Here is a 27,912-nt window from a genome sequence, read left to right as displayed (position 1 = left end):
GAAATACAAATCCCACGTCACGAAAGGCTTAAAAAAACCAAGGCGATATAAAAAGAACACCCCACCCCCTACTGATTCTGTCAATGCACCACATTCAACAGATCTCCAAAGTTGGATGTTTCCTTTTTGGTTTTCCAGTCATTTTTTTTCTTCTCTCGTCTCTTCATCATCTCAGCCCAAGCCTCATCGTCATCTTCGTCATCCGACACGGCACGGTTTTTTTGCTTGCCAACCATCGTTGACCTTCCACCACTGGAAATCGGACGAGCCGCCCCAGTTGACATTGGCGGTGTCTTTGACAGATGTGATGGAGACGGTGAAACAACTGAGATGGTCGGTTTCTGATTTTCGTCGTTCCATGGCCCTGACATGGATGGAGTAAAAGAATGTCCCTGCTCTGCGTGTAGCGTCGAAACAGGCCGGTACCGAGGCGCCATTCCAACGTTACTTCGCTCAGATGGTGCGATGGATGGAGCATAGCCCTGTCCGGCTGGTGTTCCCGGCCGGTTATCACCCGCGGAAAGGTATGGCATGGGGGCCCCATTCAATCGGGAAGAAGCGTTCGGATCAAGCATGCTGAGCGTTCTCTGGTCACCATAATGACCGCCAGGGGTATTGTTGAATACTGCAGCGGAAGGCATGGATGCTGGTCTCGAGTTGGTATTGGCTGCCAGTCCAGTGGGGAAAGCTTTTGGCATATGTGGTTGGGGTGGGCCCTGTCCGCCCTGGATTTGAACTATTTGCTGCATCCATTGCATCTGCATCTGCATCATATGCGCCATCTGTTGCGACAGTTGTATTTGTGCGTGCTCGGTGGCGGATAATGCTGGCTGGGGACTTGGTGTGTTCGGAGGGTTTAGATTCATCATTGTGTAAGGTCTGGGAATACCGTTGCCGCTGCCATGGGGAGCCACACCAGGCATGGCTCCTTGATAGTCGTAGACCGCCTGAGTGTTTGGGCTGCCTCTCCTCATCGCCCTGGCCCGCTCTTCCGTAGCGATGACTCCCACTAGTCCCCCAGGTGGCAATGAAGACGCTGGAGCTCCGTGCACTGATCCAGTTCCACCCCCACCTCCGCCTCCGGCGCCTGCACCCAGAGCCAGAGGTTCTCGGTTGGAGGGGTTGACTAAACTAGCGCCATAGTAGGGGTCCCGCGGTAAGTTCCGCGCAAATGCAGGCAAGCTGCCGCGGTTACCCATGTCATTCTCTGCAGATCCACCGGAACCCGGGGACGATACGTACGGCTGGTATGAGGCCCGGAGATTCGGAATAGAGGTGGAAGAGGTCAGGCGGGTTGGGGGGCGGTTCCTGTTCGGGAACCCATGTGCTGCCAAGATACCCAATGGGATCTCTTCATCTTCGTCTCCTCCATCGCTGCTCTTTCCACTTTCAACATGATATTCGGGATTGGATGAGCGGGTTGTCAGATTAGGCGTGCTACTGCTGGCCCGGTCCATTTCTGGACGAAGCGAGGGCGCTGGAGATTTTTGTCCAGTCACCTTCATCATCTGTTGTCTGTACACCGACAAATGGGCTTCTTGTTTCCGCCTCTGTCTTTCAGCTTCGCGGTTCTTCTCCGTCTCATCTTCCTCATCGAATTCACTTTCCGCGGAGTCTTCACTCTTCGATGCATTGCTGTTCGACCGCCTCAATTCTTGTTGTTGTCTATAGTGTTCAAATTGAGAAGGTGTCATGATTTTATTTGATGAATTGGTCTTCGGCAGACTCTGTTCGTACCGTGCAGCTAATCTAGCGTGTGCTGCAATTGAAGGGTCTGGTCGTAACTCGGTTGGACCAGGTGACTTGTGAGCCCGTATGGGAACGGGCACACGGCGGTCAGAATGGCCTGGGGCCGACAATTTCCCATTTCCGAAGAGAGGGGTCTCGTTTTCTGCGTCCGAGGCGTCGTGGTCCAATGCCAAGTGTAACTGGGAGCCACCCTTCGAATACAGGGACTCCATAATCAATTTAGAATCGTCGTCTTCAAAGGTTGTGGATGCTCGTTTTCCCGAGTACATAACGCTTCTTCTCAATCCTCGATCGTTCCCAATCTTGGGTTTCTCTAGAGAACGATGGGCGGTGGTAGCTGTCGGCATCGAGTCGTATGTATTAAGCAATCCTTCTTCTGAATGGCGACTATCCCAGGAATACGGTGAAGGCTCCACTTCCCTGGACCGGTCGGTATTAATAGGTGCCGGCCGTGATGCCTTGTCATCTTTTCGAAAACTCATGGTTGAGTCGTCTGGTGTGGAGGGCGCATGCTATAATTTGTTGTCAGCAATGACCTAGAGGGGTTAACAATGAATGCAGCCATCAGTATCTGCCGTACCATGTTTTCTCGCTGCCCGAAATCGTTCAGCATATTTTGAAAATCGTTGTCTATTTTCCCCAGGTTCAAATCTGCATCCAACAGCTTGGGGGGAGTTGGAGTGCTCGCGGTGCTCGCTTCCATAGGACTGTTCTTTGAGTTGGCTGCTGATTTCTGAGGCGGTGGAGTGTTCGTCGACGTCCTGGACAGTCTTCCACCCAGGGAGAACGTTCGAGTTGCTGCTCGTAAAGCACCAGTGAGTGGGGGAATCGGTATATCGTGCAAATTTCTCGAATGCGTCGATTGGGCGTCGCCTTGTCTCGGTGCGTCTGAGGAGGTGCTGAATCGTACTGACGGTGAATTCTCGTCACCACCACTGTGACATGTCAGTTGCTTCCATGCGAAGCCAGACACTGCGGGGGAGTATGACCATACCGATTTTTGGACTGTGGCTTTTCCGATGGAGCAAAAATGTTGTCCGAATCCTCCGTAGGCGAGTATGGGTGCCCTTCAGTCATCGATCTCCTTATTAGATTGACATCACTGAAAGATTTCCTGTCTCCCGACGTGCGGTCAAAGACACGGAAAGAAGACTGAGGAGGATTTTCAACCTCATCTAACACATTCCCAGACGATTTCCGCCGGGTAAAGCCTTTGGGCAGCTTTATTGGCATCTGAGCTGAACCTGACTGGTAAACCCGGAACCACTTTTTCACGGAAGAGACCGACAAGCTATACCAGCACCTGCAGTATGTCGCCGCCCAATTTATTTCCTTTTCGGTCGTACTACTCGTTTCTCATAAACAAGTGCCTGTGGCTAGGCTCGGAGAGGAAGTTATGTTTTGGACCGGTACGGAGGATTGGAGTCTGGACCAGTTCCAAAGCAGTTGAATTCCGAGGTGGGGCTTTTTTGTGTCAAGGCGACGCCGAAGAATGAGAATCAGACCGTCACAGATGTATGATTGAAATTTGCAGATGGGAATTGGATCAAATTTGAATTATTAGGGGAAAAGGTTGGTAGGAGAATGTGAGCGAGCGAGCTAGCCAGAGGGAATCTTCTGGTACACGGAGCAGCCGATAGCGTCTGATCAGAACCATTCAGTGCCTCGGCCAGAGGGAAGTCTATGTGTATGGGATGAATGGGCGGGCCAAAAAGAGCCACTTTGTTGGAGTCAGATATGACCAAGGACAGAAATTTCGGTTTGATGACAGAGCAGTAGATTGAGCGTGGAAAAAAAAAAAAAAAAAAGAGGCGACGAAAAGCCGAGAGCAAAAAACGAGAGAAAAAAAAAAGAGAAAAATGATACTTGACAAGTCGCCGCAGTATCCAGTATCGAACGTACCTTAGAAGCAGTAGAACAATCAACAAACCGACCCGGTCACTTTTGGATGTGGAGGAAAGTGGAGCTTTTAAGGGCGCTAGTTTTGGATGTGCAGCAACGATCAATAAAATGCCAAATATAGCCGACCAGCAGGACAGGTTATCAGTGAGATAGAATGGAGGTGAGAAGGAAGAGAAAGAGGGACAGAGAGATGATAGATAGAGAGGGGCGAAAGAGGAGAAAAAGAGATGGAAAAAAGAAAGACTCAAGAATGATAAAAATCGACCTGTTTGGAGCAAAGCTGAAAAGCGACTCACTCAATGGAGGGGCCAGGGGTTATTCTTAGTCGGGCGAATCAGGAGCTCCCAGTGGCCCTTCGCTATCAGAGGCACTGCTGAGACAGGCGAGTCTGATCATTTGCGCAGTGAAACACCACTACATCGCATCATCCCATCATCATCATTTTCAACCGGTAAGGCTAGCATGTTCCCAGTTTGTTTCATCAATCTCCTTTCTTCTTTTCTTTTCTTTTTTTTTCTCCCTTGATCGGTAGCTCAATAATAATACATACTAATACAAATACTAACCCACAGACTGGTGCAAAACCTTTTGGGTCAGAGGCGCTAGTGATGGCCCGAAGCCCGAAACACTAAAAGTGAGATGCACTAACCATTGGAGTTTCGGGAGATCAGGACAGATTGGAGTTTGGTAGGAATCGGCTGTGTGTGCGACTTGGGGTTGTTATTCCATCTCGTTTGATTTACAGAACAAACCTTTCTTCAATCTTGACGAAGCTGTGTTTCTGAATTCTTTATCATCGGAATACTGCGTCCTCTGCTATTGTAGTAGTCGATAGGCGGTGATGATGGGTGGAGCTATTGTATTGGAAGACAGGTGATAATCTTTCACTAGTTATTTAGCAATGTACATCGTCTGACACACCATTGGATTTTAGATCATATGATTACAATTCTTCTTTCTAGGCTGCTTTTAACTAGCATCACTAGTACCTGTAAAGGCGATCATTAAGATCAAATCTATTATTTCATAAATCATCATTCCTGCTCAGAGATGGGGAGGAAATAGTTATCATTAAGCTCGGCGAATGAGTCGGCCTCGTTTCAATTGTGCGGTTCCTAGAATTCACCTTCGACAATCATCGGATCCTGTGCTTTCAAGCCTCCGATTAATGCCACTCCCATAGGAACCCGGACCCCCCGCACATTGAAGCATGCAAAGGCCACCAGTTTCTTAATCGCTGGACAACATCGAAAGATACACCCAACCAGATAGTCGTCCATGACCGTTTGGAAGGACACATCCAGCTCCTTCAAGTGGGGGTAGCTCTTCCCCTCGGAGAATACTTCCTCAAACGCGTCGTGAGATATGTGACGGCAAGATGGGATTTTTAATGTATGTATCTTAGAGCCAGAGTGGTTCATCAGAGCTATAAATCCTTGCGATGCAAGCCCGATTGCATCGGTTGGTCCATCCGGGTTTGAGTTATCCACATCTCGGGTTGATGAGAGGTCCACATATTCCAGGGGAGAGTTGAGCCAACCTTGGAAAAGACCGACAAATCCCCTATCACTGCACACAGCATTGTCCGACAATCGCAGTTTAGATAGGGAACGGCATTGATGATGAATATTTTCCAAAAGGCGGTCATCGGCGTCGCAAAAACCTTCCAATGACAATGTTCGCAGATTTGGACCAAGGCGTGCAATGATTTCGACAAGGTTGTCGCCGTTCGTTTCTTGAACAAAATTCAAAGACAGGTGTTCTAGCGAGTTCAAGGTCGAGATGGCCCGAAGGGAGTTGTCGCCTGTTTTCCAGCATTGCTTTAGTTTAAGTCGTTGAAGCCCCGAGCAATATTTGCACATCTCCTCAACGGTGTTGTCATCAAATGAAAAATCAAGATTAGATAACTTGAGACTCTCCAACTGTGATTCGACTTTCTGAAATAGCTGTTTCCAGGAGGCGTCGGATACAAGGTTAGCAGCATCCAATTGTAGATGCTTGATCTTCAAGTCGCGATCCACCATGTATTCAAAGACCTTGTCTTTCATCTGTCCGGCAAAGCGGAGATTGACGTGCGTCAGTGAAGGCATGAAAGCGAATATCTTCTGAAAATCATCAGTTTCGAGCTCTGTACGTTTAGTTAGCATACTAAATAGCTGCAATAATTTATTTCGCACATACTCCCACAGTCATAGATGTCAATGGATCTCAAATCGGGGCGAAGAAACAAGTTCAGAGTCCTTGGGGTCAGAACGCGTCTCTTGGACAAGATCTGACTGAGACGATGTAGCAACGACGACGGCAAGTCTCCGAATTCTTCGATATCGTTGATGTTGTCTGCAACTTTCTGCAAAAAGTTAGCATGTCAGTCCGCTAATTTGGTAGGGAATGGTAGGTTTACTCTAGTACACAATTCAACTAGACTCAGAGCACCATGTTGAGCAATCCCATCGAGCAAATTGCTTTGGTTCTGACGGCGGCCAGTCCTCGGTCCACGCTTCTTAGCTTTGTTTTTCTTTTCGCCATCTGCCACTTCCTTCGAGCACTTGGCGCAGAGAAGTCCCCCGTTCGGGCCCGTTTTGCTATAAGGTGTAACCGTAAAGCGCTTGCTGCAAACCTCGCAGTTCTCTAGTTGACCTGGCATCGGTCGAGATTTTTCATGCATCATCTCTCTGGCAATGTGATCTTCATCGTCATCGGGCTCTCCGACACGCCTCGATTTGCGGCGGGCAAACTCCTTGCTCTGCTTGATTTTCGCCAGTGCGACCGTCTCCTGTCGCTTGCGCTTTTTCTTTTGCTCTGGTGTCTCATTGGTATCATCTTCGTATTCTTCTTCAGCAGTATTTCCGGCCCCTTCAGTAGCCGCCTGTTGCTCGGCCTCTCTGAGACGTCGTTGGTGATCTTCTTGGATCTGGGCAGCGGATATGTTGTTGGACTAGACAATGGGTATTAGGAAGGATTTTCAATACCAAAAGTGAAGAGGCTTACGGCCAGAAAATCAGTTAATGCTGAGTGCCTGTAATTTCCTGTCAGTTCAAGGTTCATATCTCGTACTTGTTTGGGAATAAGCATACGGTCCCCTGATTTGGTTTCTTGTCCGTGTCCTGTAGCAGTTAACACCATAGTTCCCAATGACTCAATCATCACCCGCTTACATCCTGCCGAATTAAGCCGCCTCAGGCTTGGTTGATGGGATAGAAGCTCAAACCTGGGTTGTAAATTCGAGGTCAAGAAGGTAGTCTGAAGTCACAGGATCCGTGATGATTTCGCGTTCCACTTAACGCGACTCGGCGCTCGGCTTATCGCTTCGTGTTCTGGGGACTGCGATAACAAAGACGTCTCTCGTTCGGGGAAAGGGAGGACAAATCGCCTCAGATTTGTGGTCTGGTATATAATTTAATTTTTTTCAGGGCGGGAGGGATTAGGCAGCTGCCCTGGTGAATGAAGAGTTTTCCTCCTTTTCCAAACTTGTTGCCTCAGCTCCTTTTTCCGATACCCGCACACCCTCGTACTTTCAACGCCACCGTGATCTACATAGCGTCCATCAAACTGCACGCAGAACAGTCGCAGGTCAATGTCCGGCAAACCATCCTACATTCACTTGGTGGAATCATAAGTCGGAAGGGGAATATACAATAGTCATGGTGAGAAGAACATCTACAGCGAGGGCAGCCATGTCCCGTCCTGGTAAGCTTTGAGTCGTTGCTCGGCCTCCCTTCCCAGTCATTTTATTTCTTTTCTTTTCTTTTTTTTTTAAATTGCCTCGATATTAATGGACTTTCTACATACAGATACCCCTCAGTCGGTAGAAATGCCTTCGAATAACCCTCCGGCCAGACGCACCTCCATGAGACTAGCCCAGTCTTCCGTTGTCAACACTAGAAAGGATAATGTCCAGGGAGCAGATAACGACGAGGAGATGAGCGATCTAAACACTGTCGGATCTCTTCCAGGCTGCAGCTTACGATCTTTGGAAGTTGCCATTCCGATAAAGAAAGAGTCACCCTCCTCTTCCGCTTCGATTGAGGATGTGTCGAGAAATGGATCGAACGGATCCAATACCCCGGCAACTAGTGTTGCTGTTACTCCTGCTGAGTCCGACGTTGGCAACCCCAAAAAAAGAGTCAATGCTGCTGCTCGTGCCCGAGAACTACGCTCAAGCACAATGTCACTCAACAGCACACGAGGTGTCAAAAGGTCTGCTGCTGCAATATCGGTCGACAGCTCTACCGCTGAGAATTCGGATGCTGCTTTAGCCCGTGACCTTCAGCTCAAAGAATATCAAAAGCCCCTCCCAAAGAGACAGAAAACTTTGACTGGTAGAGGTCTTGATGAAATTGGTGTCGAAGACTCTACCGATGATGAGAGTATGCTTTCCGATCTGGATGTGGATAATGATGATGACTTCCAGCAATGGCAGCCACCTCGCAAGACTAGAAACTCCCTTCGGTCAGCGGGAAACATTGCCTCTCTGGATAATGATGATCAAAACGCCCTTGATGAGGAATTTGAAGATGACTATCAAAGTGACTCTGAGTCTAGCAGCTCCAAAGACTCGGCTTCGGCCGTTGAGGACGAAACACTCATCTCTCGCAGGTCCAGAGCCGGAAACAATGCTAGTGGACGTGGGCGAGGTGGGAGAGGTCGAGGACGAGGACGGACACAAGCCTCCCGGCTTTCTGAATTTAGTAGGGTAACTTCTGGGAATACATGGATGAGCTATCGTGTAAGCATGAGCTCTTTTATGCCCATAGACACTATTATTAATATTGTTTCACAGGCATTCAAAGAGCGACAGAAGCTTGAAAAGCAGCATCCAACTATCATCAAGATGTGGGATGATTTGAGGAACACCCCTCCAATCACACCGGTGCCAGCAGAACAGCCTGCAGGTATATCGAGACAGTTGAAGCCATTCCAGCTGGAGGGTTTGGATTGGATGGTGCGGCAAGAACAAACACACTACAAGGGTGGTCTGCTGGGTGATGAGATGGGTATGGGCAAGACTATTCAGGCTGTCTCTCTGCTCATGTCCGATTATCCTGTTGGAAAACCGTCACTTGTCATCGTACCTCCAGTTGCTCTAATGCAATGGCAATCTGAGATCCAGGTTTTTAAATCAAGTGCATTGTAATCGACACGATTCTAATGGTTTTCAGGAATATACAAATGGCCAACTAAAGGTTCTCGTTTATCACAATTCAAATTCCAAAGTCAAACATCTTACGAAAAAAGATCTAAATTCCTATGATGTGATAATGATATCCTGTAAGTTAAATCACTGGGATCGTGTGGGTTGTCCTAACTTCCGGTTTAGATTCTGGCCTCGAGTCATTGCATCGGAAGGAATGGAAAGGGTGGAATCGCAACGATGGGATTGTGAAAGAAGACAGTGAGTACATGGTGTCAATACATACCAAGTCTAGTACATATTAACTTCGACAAGGTGTTATCCACTCCATTCACTACCATCGGCTCATTCTCGACGAAGCACATAGTATCAAAGTACGGACTTCTTGAATTTTTGTTTGGTTCTTAATCAGCTTTGCTGACATTACCAGCAACGCACTACAAGTGTTGCACGTGCTTGTTTTGCTCTGAAATCTACCTATAAGTGGTGTCTTTCTGGGACGCCTGTACAAAACCGTATTGGAGAGTTCTTCTCTCTTTTGCGCTTCTTGGAGGTTCGTCCATTTGCTTGCTACTTCTGTAAGCAGTGCAAGTGTCAACAACTTCACTGGTCCCAAGATGCAGAGAAACGATGCACTTCTTGCAAACACAGGTAAGATGCTTTGGAAATTGCCTTTGAATGCTTGATCTAATGGTTTCTGCAGCGGGTTCAGTCACGTTTCTGTCTTCAACCAGGAGATCCTTAATCCTAGTAGGTTTACGCACAGCTTTACCACACACGCTCTTTCTAAGTCCTGCTAGTCACTGAAAGAAATAATACCGAGGCTCGAAAGGAGGCATTATCCAAGTTGCGTCTTGTAACAGATAGGATCATGCTCAGGCGGGTGAAGCGCGATCACACTGCCTCAATGGAACTTCCACCAAAACGGGTTATTTTGCATAATGAATTTTTTGGCGAAATTGAACGTGATTTCTCCAGGAGCATTATGACTAACTCTTCAAGACAATTCGATACATACGTGAGCCGAGGAGTCATGTTGAACAACTATGCCAACATTTTCGGTCTTATCATGCAGATGCGCCAAGTTGCAAATCATCCAGATCTCATTTTGAAGAAACATGCCGAAAACGGACAAAATGTTCTCGTCTGCAGTATTTGCGATGAACCTGCCGAGGAAGCCATTCGATCTCGTTGCCACCATGAATTCTGTCGCCGATGCGCCAAAGACTATATACGGTCATTTGATGCTGACTCCGTCGTTGATTGTCCACGATGCCATATTCCTCTTTCGATCGATTTTGAACAACCGGATATCGAGCAGGAGGAAGAGCACATCAAAAAGAACTCGATCATCAACCGTATTCGGATGGAAGATTGGACATCCTCAACGAAAATTGAGATGCTTGTCTACGAGCTGTACAAACTGCGAAGCAAGAAACAAACTCACAAATCAATCGTTTTCTCTCAGTTCACATCAATGCTCCAGCTCGTCGAGTGGCGTCTGCGCCGAGCTGGCTTCAACACTGTCATGCTTGACGGCACCATGACACCAGCGCAGCGTCAGAAGTCAATTGACTATTTCATGAAGAATGTGGATGTCGAAGTTTTCCTTGTGTCCCTCAAAGCCGGAGGTGTCGCTCTAAACCTGACTGAGGCATCCCGGGTATTTATCGTTGATCCGTGAGTTTCTTCCTAGATAGTCAAGTAGCTCTATTTCCTATGCTAACGATCATCGCTAGGTGGTGGAATCCCGCCGCGGAATGGCAGAGTGCCGATCGATGCCATCGTATCGGTCAACGAAGACCCTGCGTCATCACCCGGTTATGTATTGAGGATTCGGTGGAATCTCGTATCGTTCTTCTCCAAGAAAAGAAGGCCAATCTGATCAACGGCACGATCAACAAGGACCAAGGAGAAGCACTGGAGAAGCTTACTCCCGAAGACATGCAATTCTTGTTCCGGGGATCGTGATTACAATATGGGAAGCCAGAACCCTCGAGGATCAGGCGCTACCCTTGTACATTAGTAACTACCACTTGCAGGCTCAAGCTGTTTCATACGATCCGGTCAGAAAGATCAATTTTCCACGGCGAATTGCCTGGGACGACATGATATGAATTACTTTTGCTCATTTTGTTCCATGCAAGCCGGTATGGGTCCACTCAAGCCAATACCGTTGGCCATGAAATAGAATAAATGCGAGAGAAAGGGAAGGGGCAAAAAACAAGAAAGAAAAGAAAAATATGATAATGACCATCCAAAGACCTATTTAATAAACAGACATAGCTATTAGAGCGCAAATGAAGCTTGACTGCTTGTAGCAAACCAACTTTAGCCATTTAAACTATGCCATGCGAAAAACCGAGTAATCGGCCCATTTCTCCTCCTTCAAACATTACATTGATCCGTCTTACATTCCATTACATCTTCCAGAATTCCAGAATTCATCATGAACAAGAATCCCATCGATCGTCATTGGCAAAGCTTGGCCTTGTTTCGCCAGCCCTACCAGGAGCCGAGGAACGCCTTCCAGTTCCGTGCACGGCCAGAATTTTTTATTTTTTATTTTCTATTTTTTTTAATATATATATATATAATAATAATAATAATAATAATAAAAGACGGACAGATGGGGGCGAGAAGGCGATCCCTGAAGGTCGCCTTACGGGTGGATATGATTATTGTGATCTTCCCTCTTTTGATATCTTCCCCCTTTCCAACTTTCCCCTCCTTCTGTACTACTTACTACATCATACATACATACATACAACCACGGCTGTACGTGGTCTTGTGATGACACCACAGGGCTCCACTATCCTGCATCTCTCGGAGTCCGATCGATCCTGTCGCAGGCAGCAACAATAAATTTGATTATTGGGGAAGAAGATGGACCATGAAGAAAATAATCAGCCGCAGGCGCGACCCCGACATAATGTCAACAAGTATGGTCCAAAATTGGTCGACAAAACGGAGGAGCTTCATCATCGCGCAGTCACTAGCATGAAGGTCGCTGCAGAGAGCGACGACCAGCCCGCGGGGGGTTTCGACACCACTCCGATTCCCCACGCGCCGCCTGGGTACACCCTCAAATTTTCCTTTCACCGAGGCGACAATCTTCCAGTTGCTGACTTTGGCACATTTTCCTCGGACCCATATGTGTGGGCACAGCTGCTAGTCGACCTCCCAAAACGGCACAAACAGAACCCGGAGCTGTGCTTTCGAACGCCAACGGTGCGCAAAGACACGAACCCGACATGGAACAGCGAGTGGATTGTCGCCAACGTCCCAGCCTCCGGGTTCGAGCTGAAATGCTGCGTGTATGACGAGGACGCAGCGGACCATGATGATAGGCTGGGAAATGCATATGTGGAGGTCGGTTCGATTTCGGAAGGCTGGCCTGGGATTAAAGAGCAGCGGTTCAAAGTCAAGAAGCGAAAGGCTAGCAAGCGCGTCTATGTCTTTGGGAACCTCGCTGCCTTAGCCTCGCGACGTCACGATCCCGGCGCGTATATTATTGTCAGTGTTGAATGTCTGGGGAAGACCCCCGGTAATGAGGGTGGACGCATGTACACTCTTGGGCCCAACTACTGGTTCAAACACTTTTCGCCTCTGATCGGTCGACTGGCCGGGACGAAAGATGAGATCCAGACTCAAAATGGCAAAAAGGCAGTGAGCCGTTACAAGTATGTTCTCTTCATTTCCCCCTGGGACCATATGTTTGCGATTTCCATGCCGATGCTCACATCTTTCCCTGTCTTAGTTTCCAAGCCATTCAGATACAGCTGACAGGACCCGTTCCGGCAAAGCTCTACCATCGTTATGTCGAGTTCAAACCATTCGTGGCGGGAATGTTCACCTCGAAGAGTTTGCGGGGGCGGATTCTCAACCGTGCCCTACATCATCAGCATGACCGGATCTACAATTTTGACCGAACAACCTTGGACGGCCAATTTTCTTGCCCCTGTGTTGAACTTACTCAGAAATTCCTGGAATTTGTTCATTACGGCGAAGGCGGGCGGATATTCACCTATGTTCTGACTCTTGATGGACAGTTCCGCTTCACGGAGACGGGCAAGGAGTTTGGCATTGACCTACTGAGCAAGCACACGATGCATAGTAATGTCTCAATATACATAGCATATTCTGGCGAGTTTTTCCTTCGTCGGCGCAAGCACCGTCATCGACGCCGTTCCCATGTTACAGAACAGTCGGAGAATGAGATTCCTGTCGAGGAGCCTGCCGAGGATATAATGCCTGAAGCCTCCACTGACCCTTCTGATTACGAACTTTTTATCGACAATGATAGCGGAACTTATCGCCCTAATGGTCAATATTTGCATTTGCTGAAGGAGTTCATTGCGGTAAACCTTCCCGGTCTCCACGTTACCACATTGGATTCTCAAGAGGATGCTGAACGGATGGGAACATTGAAAGACGAGCAAAGAGAGTGTAAGACGAGTGAGGGCCGCCAAATGACATATCTTCAGCAGAGCAGCACCTCCTCTCTTTCTCTGTCCATCTCCAGCTCCGATGAGGAAGAACTTGATGAACGGAGCGGCCGGAGGACCAAACATCGAGGAGAATTCGCTCAAAGGGTACATGAGATGCGCGACGTGAAAGGTCAGGTAATGAGGTGGGCGCAAGATGGACACCACGATGGGCACCACGGCAATTTGAAAACCCACCTGCATCCAAGAAAACATCCAGCCTCTAAGGACCCAAATTCATCCAAGTGCGCCGAAGAGCCCAGCCACCCCCAACAATCAAATTGAAACCCCAATGCATACGTATTTTGGGTTTTTGACAAGTTGGACTTTCATAGTTCTTTATCCTGATTATACTCTCTGTTTCTTTCTCTCTTTCTTCTTCGAGTTATTTATACCTTTCAGTCACGGCCATTGCTGATCTAATTAACTACCCCGGTCTACAACCCTAGATCCAAGGGTCATTTTTACATACCCTAGAACTCCATCATGATCACTTGGAGCTATTGTTATTATTATTATGATCATGATTATTATTACTTGGTTTTCTTATGCTACTTTTTACTTTTTTTTTAAAAAAAAAAAAAAACCTCACACGGCCTTACAGCTGCAGGTTTCTTAGTCTGCAGTGGCTGTGTGAGATTTAGCCGCCAAATTCCTTGCATACTCTGTAACACTGGACTGACTGGAGACAACGGCGAAGCAGCTACTTCATGCATAATGCTCATCCGCAGGGATTCTGAGCATGGATCCCTTGAGAGCAGCGAATATTCAGTGCTATCACATCAAACTCTTCTTGTCGTTTTCTCAATTTAATGTGCCTTGATACAATTGATGCCAAGTCCTGGCAGATGACCAGATACGATGACCAGCAGGCAACTGGATCACCCGTTGCATCAACTCTCGTAGATATATGGTAATAAAGCAATAGAAAGTAATTAAACCACTAGTTAAATGATAATAATAGATCCTTCCACGGGCGGAATGCCCACATTGTGGTCGTTTATGACCTGGGGATGTATGTCTGGATATATATCACATCGTGTTTTACTTTGTCTCGGGATATGGGGCTGCTGACCAAAGAACGTGGATGGGTTGAGACATGCGAGACTAATGTAACAAATATAAATATATATTTCTTTTTTCCTTTCAGCAACTTAAATGCCTTGATGAAAATGACAATAATAATAAATAATATAAGAATCGAGGGGTAACCCGCGGCACAGTGTGCCTTGGAGTCTAAGCCCCCCGAGATCTGCTACTAATCCTAATCGCCGTCCAAGGCGCTTCGCCCATCAAACATTCCTCCCCATCACATCACTCGCTACATCTGAGAAGCTTCGCCCACTCACGCACACCACACCCCCCTTCCTCCTTTTAGTTCCTGGTCTTCTTCTTCTTCTTCTTTCTTAGCTTTTTCTCTGCAGGTACAGCTTAACACGCCCAGACGCAAAAGAAAGATAAAGGGGGAAAAATAACAACAATCACTTCCTCTCCCACAGTCCCCCTCCTGTTCTCCGACCGTCCCTTCTTCCAAATTCCGACCGCGAGACAACGTTAGACAGCTGAATTCCTGGCTGGATGACGGCTCATTTGCCGGGCTGCACGTTCTTTATCGTCGGGTCTTCGACGCCATTCCAGCCTTCGTCGGACTGTGCGCGCGCAGGCTGTCGATGGTTACCTTCAACTGGCCCGGTACCTCTCCGGACTCCCTCTCGAGCGGTGACTTGAGTTATTTACCAGCAGCTGCACCATGGGGAATATTGGAAGCCGTCTAGATGACTCCGGGAGCTTGTTCTTCAAGGACCAGGCAAGGTGTATGTTTTCTTCTTTTTTCTCGTGGGATTGCTTTCGATTTGTCCGATAATGATGTGCTAACTTCCACCCTGTAATAGTTACGATCGCTTCCGTTACGATAAGCAATTCTAGACAACGGGTGTTATTGAACCTTGTTCCAAATTCATTTCCCGCCACTAGATATACAGCCAGGCGCGACAGTGGTGATGATAGTCCGATTGAGTATATACAGGTGGGCGATTGAGCGGGTTATCCTCGGAAATGGGCGATATGTGCTGTTCTGTTTACTGACTTTTTTCTTTTGCTTCGCAGGACCCCGATCTCTCGTCCTCCGCGCCCGTACCCTCGTTCCTATTACGTTTAAACAACGAGGAAGAACTTAATTTTAAATTCACCTTCATATTAAGACAGACTCAAACCGGCAATGTTGCGAGTTCCAAGGTCAATGGCGTCTCAACCTCTCTTCCAGAGGTGTCTGATACCGTACTTACAGGCCTCACGTTTGCGCATGCGTCCAACTCCAAGGAACTGGATAATTTGATTACCAGGGAGTTCCATGCAAACCCTAATCTACAGAATAATTCGAACGTGCAGTTGGTCGGGGACTACTCAACGGGAGGCAGCCCATCCGTTCAATTTGACTGGTCCTGGAAATGGAAACCCCCCAAGACAATAGAGGATAGAGGTGGCGGTTGGCGCAACAGTTGCAGTTTCTTGGATTATGACCAAAGGACGAACCGCTTGAACACTCTCGCCCATTTTTCGTTTTGGGTACATAACACCGTTCGTTTGCTTCCAAGTCCGCAGATATTGTCACCCAACTTGGAAATCAATTTCCCAGTTCGCAATCGCATCCCCTCCTCACAGTCCGTTCTTTCGCATTCCAGCGATGTAGACGCACCGCCCAACCCTCATATACCCCCAAGTACGCCACCAGAAGTGAACGATAACCAAGCCTCCGCTCCCCCGCCTCCCGTCAAAGTTGATCTTCCACATTCCCGACCAGGAGAAGACATGAGTGTGGTTGAAGATGGACCGTTGTTCCGCGCGACGATGAAGGCTTTGGAGCAGAAAACAGGTAATATGCGCAGCAAAATCAAGAAAGTGCTCAAGAAAGCCGAAGCTGCCCAACAAGCCCAGGCGGCTTGCAATGATGCCGTAGAGGCATTCCTCACTGCACTGAACGACGCCTCAACGTCAAATGCAAATGCAATCCAGCCAGCATTAGACCACTATTTCGAAAAAATCGCGCGGCAGATTTTGAGTTACGAGCAACTGAATACGGTTCAGCTTCAGAAACTCATTATTGAACCCCTGGTCAAACTCTACCATAATGACATCAAACAAGCCGAGGCCAAGAAGAAAGAATTTGATGAAGAGAGCAGGGACTACTATGCATATGTCAGCCGCTATCTCGGACAGCGACAGGACTCATTAAAAGAGAAAAAGCGGGCAGAAAGTGACTCCAAATACCAGGCTAAGCGGAGAAATTTCGAGTTAAGGCGTTTCGATTATTCCTCGTTCATGCAGGATCTCCATGGCGGCCGAAAAGAACAGGAAGTTCTGTCTCACTTGACCAAATATGCGGATACCCAGGCCAAGAGCTTTTTGTCAGCATCCAAAAAGATTGAAGAAATGGTCCCTCAACTTGACGCTCTCATACATGAAGTCAGCCAGGCCGACAAGGAGTTTCAGTTTCTGAGGACAGAGAGAGAAGAAAAGCGAAGAGCATTGGAGAAAAATAGCAATACCTATCTCGAGCCTGATTCTCTATCCAATCCTGGCCCACCGTCAACCACGACCGGAAATGCTAATGGAAACCAAAACCCCGAGAGCGAACTGGGCCGCGCGGATAGCACTGGATCCCAACTACGAAGCGTTATTAGCAACAGTTCCTCCCTGTCATCTCAGGCGAATCCCGTAGGGCTCAACACATCGGGTGGGGCGCCCAATGTTACCTCGAGCATAGGTTCGACTGGTACGTCTGCTCAAAACCGCTTCAAGGGCATCCGGGATCTTGAGGAGCGAGATTCCCTAGGTTCTGACAATGCTGCAGGCCAGCAAAGAAAAGAGGGACTTCTCTGGGCACTTTCGAGACCGGGGTCTCATATCGATCCGAAAGGGATCAATAAACAGGCGTGGCATAAGTAAGTTGAGAATCCCTCTTCCTCTCATATACTGCACAACTAACCCCCCTGGCAGATTCTGGATTGTGTTGGATCAAGGCAAACTTTCGGAATACAGCAATTGGAAACAAAAGCTGGATTTACATATGGACCCCATCGACTTACGAATGGCGTCTGTGCGAGAGGCACGAAATGCCGAGCGCCGGTTCTGCTTTGAAGTCATAACGCCCCAGTACAAGCGAATTTACCAGGCAACATCGGAAGACGATATGGGTAACTGGATCCGGGCTATCAATAATGCCTTGCAGAGTGCTGTGGAAGGTCGAGGCATGTCCCCGCCCCCAGTATCCTCTAAGAACGATAACCCCTCGTTTGGGCGCGATATTGGCTCTGTGTTGACTGGGAAGAGTTCTTCATATTCAGGCCAGCACTCCCATTCCACAAACTCGAACAATACTGTGAGCCGCCGGACAACAGTTGGTGCACGGCCAAGCTACGTGCGCAATGATAGCAACAACTACGAAGAAAACCCGTCCAAATTGCTTCAAGCCGTTCGCGATGCGGACCAGGGTAACAATTGGTGTGCAGATTGCGGATCAGCATCCAAAGTCGAGTGGGTGTCTATCAACTTGGGGATTGTGCTGTGCATCGAGTGCAGCGGTATTCATCGGTCCCTTGGAACACACATATCTAAAATCCGGTCTCTCACACTCGATGTGAACTCCTTCTCAAACGATATTGTCGAGATACTGCTGCAGATTGGCAACCGCGTCAGCAACATGATCTGGGAGGCCACTCTAGACCAAACGCAGAAACCATCAGCCAACTCTACTCGGGAGCAGCGGCTGAAATTCATCAGCGCCAAGTACAGTGAAAGGGCCTATGTGCAGCAACTGCCTTCATCACAGTCACGCTTCGGGACATCCGACGAAACTCTTCTTGCCTCAATTAAGAAGAATGACATCCAAGGCGTTCTTTACGGCATTGCGCTGCGAGCCAATGTCAATGTAACTGACCGTTCTCGGAACACGCACGCGATTTTCCTTGCTCTGGCAGCGGCGGATCCTGCATCACCGGGATCGACCCCAACCAGCCTGCCCTCTCGACCCACTACAGCCACATCTGTGAAGGCGATCCCTTTCCCGGTTGCTGAACTACTTGTGCAGAACGGGGCCGAGATTCCTTCGCAACCACCGCCTATCCCTCTTTCGCCGGCAGCTCAGTTGTACCTCAGTCAGCGGACGGCTAGAGTGGTAGCGTTTGGCTCGCCGCCAGCAGCACCAGTGTCGGGCAAAGCCACATTGGACACATTAGGATCACTCCCCTCAATCCGGGGAGCCGGGAACGACAACCCCGGGTCATTGTCCAACGCACCGAGCTCCTTGGACAACAAGGAACGGGAAAAATTGCATAAGAGAGGAAGTGCCGGCGCCCGATTTGCGGGGAAGGTCGCCTCTCTTGGTATTGATCGATAAGGGCGACAGAACCGCCCATAATCAGTAATTATTATATCTAATGAGGCTCCGTGAACATGATGACATTGTTGTTGGGGCTCGGAATAATCGAAAGTGATACACGCACACACACATATCCAGGTTTGGGAGGGATATACATGAGTTGGGTTTTCATGCTTAATGTAATGCCTTTAATGTTTTCTTTTCTTTTGTCTATATCTACTCCCGGAGCTCTCTTGTATGACATGACACAGGAGAGTTGGGTTTGTGCATTATTTTATACCAGGACTTGAGGACTTTCATTTTATCCCTTGATGTTCTGATGATTGTTTTTTATTTTTTGCTCTGGTGGACGTTCTTTTTTCTTTTTTCAATTTCTTTTCTCATTCTCTTGTACTGTAGACAAGATACGACATGTTTTGCATGGTTGAATATGGAGTTGATCGAGCAGAGGCAGGCTATTCTCAAGATAACCAATATGACCACAATGAAGCGATTCAACAATCCTATACAGAAACTCTACGATCGAGCTCTCTCCCCTGGACGTCTACTGTACTGTGTCTATGCAGAATGCTGACTAAGTGACGAACCAACCCCGTTAGTCAGTCACAACAGAAAAAAATTCAACATGAAAGGATCATGAGAGAAAGTGACACGTAACCATCTCCAAAGACGGACACGGACAGTGGAGATGTAAGCTGATCGATGCTCGGAGGGAGAGGGTGATTCGAAGTGACAAGGTTACATATGGGTACTCCTTTGCAGATGATTGAATCAAAAGGGGTAAAGATGAATGGGGAGGGGCGGATGATGGAGTCTCTCTTACTGCTCTAATAGAATTGGAGGAAATTGTTGGGATGAGAGTCAATTACTCCGTACTATATACTACATAGTACAGTTGTACTATGTATATGAGGAAAAAGGAAGCAGAATCGGTGGAGGCCGAGGAGGTGGTGGCTGATGGGGAGAAGTGGAGAATGCGAGGGCCAGTGGAAAGGACAAGACTGAGCACGGTCAAATCAAAGGGAATGGCGTCTGTGCCTGAGACTGACTAGGATATTGGGAAGTGGATAGAGGGAACCCAAGGTATGGAGATTGGAGAGGGCAGAGGGCGAATAAGTGCCGGCGCAGAACAACCACCGTCGTCATAGTGGCACGTGCAGGCTCGAGCCATACGGGCGATGACATCATCGGTATAGCAATCAGCAAAGGCGACGGACAGATTGCATGATGAGAAGTGGTCAATTGGCTGTATGTGCACCCGTGTCTGCTAATTCTACTCAGTGCCTAGTAAATAAACATCGATTTATTTCATTCGATGCTATATTGCTGCCTGACTTCCAAAACGAAGAGACAGCAAAGGCATTCGACGATCAATGATAAGCAGGTCCGAGGATTCGACCAGAAGCGGTGATTGGCATAGAATGGCCCCGAGTGGCAAATTGATGGGCATCAACTCCACGAAAGATGGAGAATTCGCAGTTGCATTAATTGGGCTCCAGTCAAGTGGATATCTATTGGGGATGCTCTTTCGATAGATACGGGTGCGATGTCAAGTAATAGTGCTGCATGGTACATAGTAAAATACTAGTACTATTGCTTCTGGCCCTTATGGGTGTACCTTCACTAGGCGGATTTTGGATCCGTATGACGAGCTGGCGCAGATAATTAGCATTGAATCCCTGCATGGATGGATGCATCATGACCTCAGTGTGTATGCAGTGTATACAGGGGTAGACTTTTGCTCTTGTACAGTTTATTATCTACGGAGCGTCAATCACTTTTGAGTATGTACATAGTCCGGAAAGTTAGTAAGCGCGAGGCAAGAATATTTAGACGAAATTGAATGTGAACAGATATCAAGGGGAATGTCTTATGTAGTATCCATACTATGTATATTGCCAAGCAGCCAATCAGAGTGTCCAAGTGGGAATATTTGCCACCAGCAATGCATATGACCCTGGAGGCTTTAGCTCGGAGGTGGAATATTGTAGAATCAGAAATAAAGTAAGGCACGTACATATGAGCACTATTATAACACGAGCTCAGAGCCAATCAAATCCTCAGGCAGGTTTTGTCGGTGACTGTTGAGGAATACCGTATGCTGATACCATGGTGTAGAGACGATTTTGGGGCTTGTTGATCGGGCCAGTTGTCGGCTATTGTTTCAATTTTCGGTATATATGCTACAATAAGAAATAATATGGTCTGATCAGATGATGCCATTTTCTGCCCATTGACTCATACACAGTCTGCTAAAGAAGCATTTCGTCTGCTCCCTCGTCACGAAAGTAAGCCACAGACGATCGTTCCCACCACCCACGAAGCCATCGGCAGCCTCCTGCAAGAACCATTGGTTCTGTTTGTGATTGCCGGCCCCTCTCAATGGGTGGATTCGGCGTGGAATGGAATTGGAGAAGGAAGAGAAAAATGACTGCCCCGTGTATTCCTGAGGCTGCTTGTGGTTGATGCCATTGAGGTCCATCTGGGTAGATCCTGATTGGTGGTATCTCATGCCGTTGGGTGGGGCATCCTGGCTCTTATGCTGTGGCTGTTTTTGAATTAAACAACGTATTAGCAAATTTAAAGGGGCAAAAAAAAAAAAAAAATTGAACATGGTACTCTACACGGAGTAAAGAGGAGTTAATTGTCGGAATAGTAGAGGTGTAGAAATCAGAGTGGAGAGCATGACTCTGCCTGCGACTCCGACTATCCGTCGTATGCACACCCTTTAAAGCTACGCACGTAGCCCATTGGCACTCAACTGTGGGATTATCCACTGCAGTTTCTGACAGCACCTGCGCGAACCCTCCATCCTTTCTCTCCATCCTCCACAAGAACGGCTTCACTCAAGTCTGAGCATAACAATAGGTAAGAATAATATGGATCAGTCTGATAGTTTGCTTTCTAGCAGTTGTGCGCCCTACATGAGACTGCCAAGTCAATCACTCCCTCTACCGCTACAAAGTACAATCATTCTTGAACACGCCAGGCCACAAGCGGCAATAGCCTTTGCTTGCCGCCTACCGCCTTTGGCTTGGTTGGTGGCTTGAGAATCGGGCCCTAGTGGGAATGTACCCAACCAACCCCATCCATCAATCGCTTATTATTACAGGGAAAAAAAAAAAAAAAAAAAGGACGACCAGAGAAGAAAATATTGAATGGAAATAAAATGACTGGCCATTTTCCCCCACCAATACAAACCCGCCAATCATTCGATTACAACCAGAATGAATTGGGTTTTGGTATCCACCATGCATGACAACAGTTTAACCTCTTCGCCTTCTGGAACTCTATGTTAGTCTGTACACCCTGGGTCTGAACCACAGTTCCCCACCCTTGTTTTCTTTTCTCTTTTCTTTCTTTCTTTCTTTCTTTTTCTCTTGTTCTCTTTTTTTTTTTTTCTTTTTTTCTTTTTTTCTTTTTTTCTTTTTTTCTTTTTTTCTTTTTTTCTTTTTTGATTTTTTGATTTTTTGATTTTTTGATTTTTTGATCTATATACACCCCATCACTTTCTTATTTTTTTTTTTTATTTTTTATTATTTTTTTTAATAAAAAAGTTCCTTTAACAGTGGCAAATCTAGCCCTGGTCAACAATTCATTGACTGGTGTAGTCGATCTCTACCATCATAGGCAGTGGACTGCCTTGTATTGACTGATCTACAGGCAAAAGTCCTTTACCATCTGATTATTATTTATATTGTCATTATTATTATTATTATTATCATTATTTTGACCCCCTTCTTTTTTTCACTATGTACTGTTGATATGCAGTAGGTGCCACTTAGTTGCATACATAACCTCACCATCCGGACTACTTCAGGGGTCTGGATTACGAGGACTATCTGTTTCATTTGCCACTCTCCTTTAGAGTTATTTTCATACTTGCCCTCAATTTTGAAGAATTATTGGGCTGCTACAGCATTCCGACCTGTCCGCCACTCCATGATTCAAGTACTTTTGGACTGACAAAAAAAAAAAAGATCCATGGATCGGCCCATCCAGCGGGCCAGGGACAAAGCAGCGGTACCCAATCATGGGCAGTAGGGAAATGCTATCAAAAGCCTTAAATCACCACGCAAAAGGCATTATCTCACCGTCTCCAGCGAGAGTCTGTGGCTTTGCTCGGGATTATCCATCGATGGACCTTCCATTTACGTGTCGATCTTCTACGCATTTCTCCCCAGCATATTTCCACGGAAAACATCGGGCCTCTTGTATATCGATCATCTGGAAGATCCTGAGGCGTTACGACGTGGGGGCCTTTCCAATGTCTCTATTCTCTCTCTTTCTTCTGTTCTCTTCAAGCCACATGACGGATCTCTACCCGCGAGTAATTGATCTGGTATCCCTTTATGTGGATTGTTTCACCCCCCGCAAGACTGCTTTTCTATTCTAGTTCATCCCAGGCTCTATTTCTCTTCTCGATGCTTCTTGAAATTAGAAGACGACAACAGAAAGACAAGAAGTGAAGACAAAGAAGGAGCTGTTCTATATTAAAAACTCATCGCCACCACAGACACTTTAAAACAGACGGTCATCCCTCTGTATGTATCACCGACTATCTTGTCTGTCCGCTATTGCTTCTTTTATTTTTTGTGTCTGTGCTGTTTCAGTTCTAGCCTTATCGGCTCCCCACACCTTGCAGAAATTAAAATAAATAAAAAGAAAGAAAGAAAGAGTGAGGAAAAAAAGAAAAGGAAAAGGGAAAAAATTCCCTCAGGAGATCCAATCCTAGTCGGGCCAATCTTCTGGGTCCTGCCTGAGGTTATCTCTTTTTTTTTTTTTTTTGGCTCCATACCGCTCCGGCCTACTAGTTTGTCTGTCGTGCGTCTTCACGTCGACGACCTCTAGTCTTACCACCCCTCCCTCCCTTCGCTCCTTCTCTTTCTCTCTTCCCTTCTTCTCTTTCCCTCGCTTCTTCTGTCCAATTGGCGTGCTCCATGGGTGGTTAGCTAATATATACACATACACCCCATCCAGTCATCCATCATTCAATCCATTGCAGGATCATCACCACCGGTGTAACCAAAATTATAATCTTTCTTTACTCGCCTTGATCAGTCCGTTAGATCGTCAAAGGTACGTTCATTAGTCTCTTTCATTCACTGATCTGCATCTTCCTTCGGATTGGGTTGAATCAGACCAAGTGCTGCCCCCATCCCCAGTCATATTTGAATGCTCCAGGCTCAGTGTGTGGCTTTTGCTCGCCTGTCATGGCTACCTCAGCCATCATGCCCCATTTCTGTTTCCCATTTTGTTCCTATACCACCTCTTTTCATTCCTCGTTGGTTTTTCCGACCTGCAACCCCCTTCTTTCGCACTGGCCCTTTGGCTGGGCTGCCTCAGGCGAGCCCAGCAGATGGCTTCAGTCTCACCTAACCCACTCTCTCGATCATCTTACTGCTTCCTTTTCTTTGCCTTCTGTCGTGTTGCGCGATCCATCCAAATTTCCCCCACCTGCCCCTCTTCACTCACTTCTGTGGGTGGGCGAGTGTACGTCCACGCCCATTCCAGCCTGTCAGCTGCAGAGTGAGTGAACCTAACCCTCTTGGGCTGGGCGTCAATGGTCAGATTAGCCCGTCTTTTGTGGCTCTGGCTCTGCAACGCTTTTGACTATTCCACTCTGCTTCAACCTCGCACTCCTTCCCCCAGTCATGACTGGCATTCTTGCTGGTCTCCTTTTCTTTGGAAATTGACCTTTTAAATCATTGATCTCGTCATATGGGTTTTTATTTGGCTTACAGCTTGGTTTTTTCCTTGGTCTCGGTTCTAACCCTGCGATTTTGTTAGTTGCATTTTCACACTTGCTAGTGTGTGCGTGTACGTGTGGCCTTAGCAAAAGACGTAGAATTTCGGCTGCAAATTGTAGGGCTTGGAAGAAGGTATGTACCGTTCTGGCCATTCATTCTAACACCGAAAACTGCCACTAGAATGTCTACTGACAGCGGTGAGCGTCTGTGTACTGTGTGATCCTAATTCTCTTCTTCTTACTCTATCATGACAGGCCCCATGGACGATGTGTCTTCGGGTCAGCCCAGATCGAGACGGGGAGCATCAGAAGAAATAAATCTTTCTTCCAAACAACCGCAGGGATCTGCTAAGCCCCAACAGTCATCTGGTAGGTCGAAAATGCCTTTAGCAATGGGGTTGGGACCAGAACCGAACCATGTTCACTATTGTGCTACACTAACAGGAAATTCCGCCCATTTTCCAGGCCCCAAACCCGCTCCCCAGTCCTCCAAATCTGACGATGCCTTTGACCACTATTCAAAATCGCACACCTTTGTGGCCCAAGGCAGCCATGGTCAGGCGCCATCGGTAATGAGTATGACCAACATGACATCTTCTTTGCCAAGTTATCAATCACAAACTCATCTCGACCATCATCCGATTCAACATCATTTTTATCCCGGTGCTCAAACCCATGGCATTATGTACCCCATACATCCCATGCCCCCCTACCACGGGGCGCCGCCAGGGGGAACAGCCTACAGTGCCTCCTTTTCCCAGGTTTATCCGCCTTATATGCACCATCCTCAGCATACACCTACTGTGCACCATGGTGCCTCGGTCTATCACTCATTCATGCCAAATCCATCGGCTCATCATGGCGCCATTGTTCCCAACCAAACTACAGCATACAGCCAGACTTATTATAGTCAGCATACATACCCAGCAGCCTTGGGGCATGGCCAGACAGCTATCAATATGCATTTTTACTCACAGCCCGGTCCTCGAAATCCCAAGACGCAACCTCCCCCGGCCACCGCTTCGGCTCATACACGAAAGGGTGGAGGGAAAAGTGTCCCAAGTTTGGTTTATGACGTATCAAAGACGATTGTTGATGGCTCAATCCCAATGAAACCTGCACCAGCCCATTCCCCAACACTAGGTAAGTCTGAAAATTGAGCAACGCATCTGGTATTGCATTCTATGTGGCCCCGTTCCTTACGGCTAATTCCTACTAGATGCACTTTCTCTCCCTTCAACGCCATCGGGAATAGCTACGCCAAGAGGACCTCCTAGAAAACCGAAACAATCTGGTCACGCCTTGTGGGTAGGCAATCTTCCTCCCGGGGCAAATGTTGTTGACCTCAAGGACCACTTTTCCCGTGATGCCACTAGCGCCATCGAAAGTGTTTTTCTCATATCAAAGAGCAATTGTGCATTTATAAATTACAAGACGGAGGCCGCCTGTGCTGCAGCACTGGCGAGATTTAATGACTCCAAGTTTCAAGGAGTGCGTCTTGTATGTCGACTGCGTCGTGGATTAATCCCTGGGTCCAACCAGAATACCCTGAGCTCCTCCACTCCATATACACCCAAAGGGGAAGAAAACCCCAAAACCCCAATTGGGAATGGTGAGCCACCGGGGACTCTCGAGACAAGAAACTTAGAGAATAAGACTCCCGGTTCTTCGAGGGTACCCAATCGATATTTTGTTGTGAAAAGCTTAACGATGGAGGATTTGGAATTAAGTAGACAAAGCGGTATCTGGGCAACTCAAAATCACAACGAGGCCAACTTGAACCAGGCATTCGAGGTGAGACATCCTTTCCCACTAAGACACCTTGGTATCAATTTCACTTTCCTACTGACCTCCTTTAGACCGCGGATAATGTTTACCTGATATTTTCTGCGAACAAGTCTGGTGAATATTATGGCTATGCTCGGATGCTGTCGCCGATAATAGAGGATGAGGCGTTAGCGTTGGAGATGCCACCGCGATTGGACCCCGTTATCACGGAGGAACTGAACGTCACCCAAACACAGGCAACATCCACGGCCCCCAGTGGGCGAATCATAGATGACTCGGCGCGGGGGACTATATTTTGGGAAGCCGATTCGGAAGAGGAGGATGAAGAGGAGGACGATGATGACAAGAGCGAAAAGAGCGTGGGCGAACCGGTTGAAGAAAGCACAGAGCCCGGTAGCCAGTCGATCGGAAACCCTTTTCGGATTCAGTGGCTCTCTACTGGGCGAGTGCCATTCCATCGTACTAGAGGCCTGCGCAATCCTTGGAATGCAAACCGAGAGGTCAAGATTGCCCGGGATGGGACCGAGATTGAGCCTACAGCTGGGGCGAAGCTACTTCAACTCTTCCAGCCCCAACCATCCGGGTTTCAAACGCCATGAGCGTATGAAAACCTAGAATCGAAAACAAGGAGAAACCCTTTACTCAACCCACACTAGCACCACACATGGACGATTATGATATTGTAGATCTGCATGGGAACAGCAGAGCTGCCACGCAGTGACGCAAAAGCATGACTGGAAGTTGGGACCAGGAACGCAAAAAAAAAAAAAAGAAAAGAAAAGAAAAGAAAAGAAAAGAAAAGAAAAGAAAAGAAAAGAAAAGAAAAGAAAAGAAAAGAAAAGAAAAGAAAAGAAAAGAAAAAGAACTGGAAAACTGCCTAAGGGCCTTTACAGCAGATCTCGAACGTCTATTTACGGGAAACGGGTAAGACTACTATATAGAATAAAGAATTTTGGCTTTGATTTTATATACATATGTGAATGTGTATATACAACTACTATATACTAGAGAATACATATAGACGTGACCTCCACTTTGGTTTGACGGATACAGCATACTATAGCATACCTTTCTCAATCAGTCCATATAACCTACCTGTAGCCACATAGGTAAGATCGTATATCACGTGAGACCTTTTGGGGAAATCAGACCATGGCTCAGCTTCTACTACACCCCAACCAGAGACGAATCGGATTGCGTGGCTAAGCATTGGGTGAGCTGGGATGTCTGACTATTCCCCACAAGACGACTGGCCACTCCTACTCCTACTTCTTACCACTAGTGCTACTAGTAAGGTAAATAGGGAATAGGGAGGGAGGCGCAGATCTGGGTACCTATTCGTTCCTTTACCTCCCGGCCATGACTCTCCTTGTCTAGAATCCTCGTATAGAGAGGATCTACTAGATACCATCATCTTCACCGGAAACCCTAAAGCTGCAATCAGCCAAAAAAAAAAAAAAAAAAAATGCGGGGAAATGCTCTGTGGCGGCAGTCCGAAACAGACCAGCCGTGTGTCGATCACAGCATTCTGATTGGCCAGGATCCTAGGACGGGGGAACGGCATTGCCTGATGCTGATTGCAGAATGATTTAATTTTCAGGATTGGGAGGGTCTGGAACTTCTTGAGATTCGTGGATTTCTATCTGCTGAGATGGATGGGAAAAGGAGAACAGAAGCAATAAGACATCCAGTGAGAAGTCACTGTAAACAGCCAGCCAAACCCTCGGGA

General features: G+C 47.3%; 7 protein-coding genes across 7 annotated transcripts; 4 read left to right on the top strand and 3 right to left on the bottom strand.

The window, feature by feature from the left end:
* Positions 1-80: 80 nt before the first annotated feature.
* On the bottom strand, positions 81-2,982 carry ASPWEDRAFT_26255 (uncharacterized protein; the record flags this gene model as incomplete). The annotated part of the gene is made up of 3 exons (XM_040832829.1): positions 81-2,261; positions 2,330-2,684; positions 2,744-2,982. The coding sequence occupies 3 exons, from the start codon at positions 2,980-2,982 to the stop codon at positions 81-83; spliced, it is 2,775 nt and encodes a 924-aa protein (XP_040690480.1).
* A 1,784-nt stretch (positions 2,983-4,766) lies between these two features.
* Positions 4,767-6,696, bottom strand: rad7 (DNA repair protein Rad7, protein; the record flags this gene model as incomplete). The annotated part of the gene is made up of 4 exons (XM_040828015.1): positions 4,767-5,779; positions 5,833-5,998; positions 6,053-6,586; positions 6,640-6,696. 4 exons carry the CDS (start codon positions 6,694-6,696, stop codon positions 4,767-4,769), a joined length of 1,770 nt encoding a protein of 589 aa, XP_040690479.1.
* Positions 6,697-7,169: 473 nt separating this feature from the next.
* On the top strand, positions 7,170-11,064 carry ASPWEDRAFT_38445 (DNA repair protein RAD16). Its single transcript, XM_040834881.1, has 10 exons — positions 7,170-7,338; positions 7,443-8,377; positions 8,432-8,761; positions 8,811-8,919; positions 8,969-9,043; positions 9,098-9,156; positions 9,213-9,433; positions 9,486-9,532; positions 9,583-10,462; positions 10,522-11,064. The coding sequence occupies exons 1-10, from the start codon at positions 7,326-7,328 to the stop codon at positions 10,751-10,753; spliced, it is 2,901 nt and encodes a 966-aa protein (XP_040690478.1). The 5' UTR covers positions 7,170-7,325; the 3' UTR covers positions 10,754-11,064.
* A 604-nt stretch (positions 11,065-11,668) lies between these two features.
* On the top strand, positions 11,669-13,554 carry ASPWEDRAFT_26252 (C2 domain protein; the record flags this gene model as incomplete). Its single annotated transcript, XM_040832828.1, has 2 exons — positions 11,669-12,465; positions 12,543-13,554. The coding sequence occupies 2 exons, from the start codon at positions 11,669-11,671 to the stop codon at positions 13,552-13,554; spliced, it is 1,809 nt and encodes a 602-aa protein (XP_040690477.1).
* Positions 13,555-15,019: 1,465 nt separating this feature from the next.
* ASPWEDRAFT_26251 (putative ARF GTPase activator (Csx2)) lies at positions 15,020-18,664 on the top strand (the record flags this gene model as incomplete). Its single annotated transcript, XM_040832827.1, has 4 exons — positions 15,020-15,083; positions 15,162-15,295; positions 15,376-17,210; positions 17,266-18,664. The coding sequence occupies 4 exons, from the start codon at positions 15,020-15,022 to the stop codon at positions 18,662-18,664; spliced, it is 3,432 nt and encodes a 1,143-aa protein (XP_040690476.1).
* A 2,096-nt stretch (positions 18,665-20,760) lies between these two features.
* ASPWEDRAFT_427727 (uncharacterized protein) lies at positions 20,761-21,604 on the bottom strand. The gene is made up of 2 exons (XM_040835859.1): positions 21,271-21,604; positions 20,761-21,194 (listed from the first exon to the last, which is right to left on the bottom strand). Exons 1-2 carry the CDS (start codon positions 21,469-21,471, stop codon positions 20,856-20,858), a joined length of 540 nt encoding a protein of 179 aa, XP_040690475.1. The 5' UTR covers positions 21,472-21,604; the 3' UTR covers positions 20,761-20,855.
* A 2,530-nt stretch (positions 21,605-24,134) lies between these two features.
* ASPWEDRAFT_58602 (putative YT521-B-like splicing factor) lies at positions 24,135-26,782 on the top strand (the record flags this gene model as incomplete). Its single annotated transcript, XM_040838394.1, has 5 exons — positions 24,135-24,593; positions 24,651-24,764; positions 24,861-25,538; positions 25,651-26,189; positions 26,255-26,782. The coding sequence occupies exons 1-5, from the start codon at positions 24,578-24,580 to the stop codon at positions 26,780-26,782; spliced, it is 1,875 nt and encodes a 624-aa protein (XP_040690474.1). The 5' UTR covers positions 24,135-24,577.
* Between the last annotated feature and the right edge of the window lie 1,130 nt (positions 26,783-27,912).

Source organism: Aspergillus wentii (genome assembly GCF_001890725.1).
Source record: "Aspergillus wentii DTO 134E9 unplaced genomic scaffold ASPWEscaffold_3, whole genome shotgun sequence".
Lineage (NCBI taxonomy): Eukaryota > Fungi > Ascomycota > Eurotiomycetes > Eurotiales > Aspergillaceae > Aspergillus > Aspergillus wentii.
Note: the sequence above shows the minus strand (reverse complement) of the source record. Positions and strands in the feature narration are given on the sequence as shown.

Excerpts from the sequence above, each read along its gene's own strand:
- ASPWEDRAFT_38445 (XM_040834881.1), top strand. Across the intron at positions 8,920-8,968 it reads TGATGTGATAATGATATCCT|ATTCTGGCCTCGAGTCATTG; the intron begins GTAAGTTAAATC and ends CTTCCGGTTTAG. Across the intron at positions 9,044-9,097 it reads TGGGATTGTGAAAGAAGACA|GTGTTATCCACTCCATTCAC; the intron begins GTGAGTACATGG and ends AACTTCGACAAG.
- ASPWEDRAFT_427727 (XM_040835859.1), bottom strand. The coding sequence starts at position 21,471 with ATGGAGAGAAAGGATGGAGGGTTCGCGCAGGTGCTGTCAGAAACTGCA. Across the intron at positions 21,195-21,270 it reads TTAACTCCTCTTTACTCCGT|CCACAGCATAAGAGCCAGGA; the intron begins GTAGAGTACCAT and ends ATTCAAAAACAG.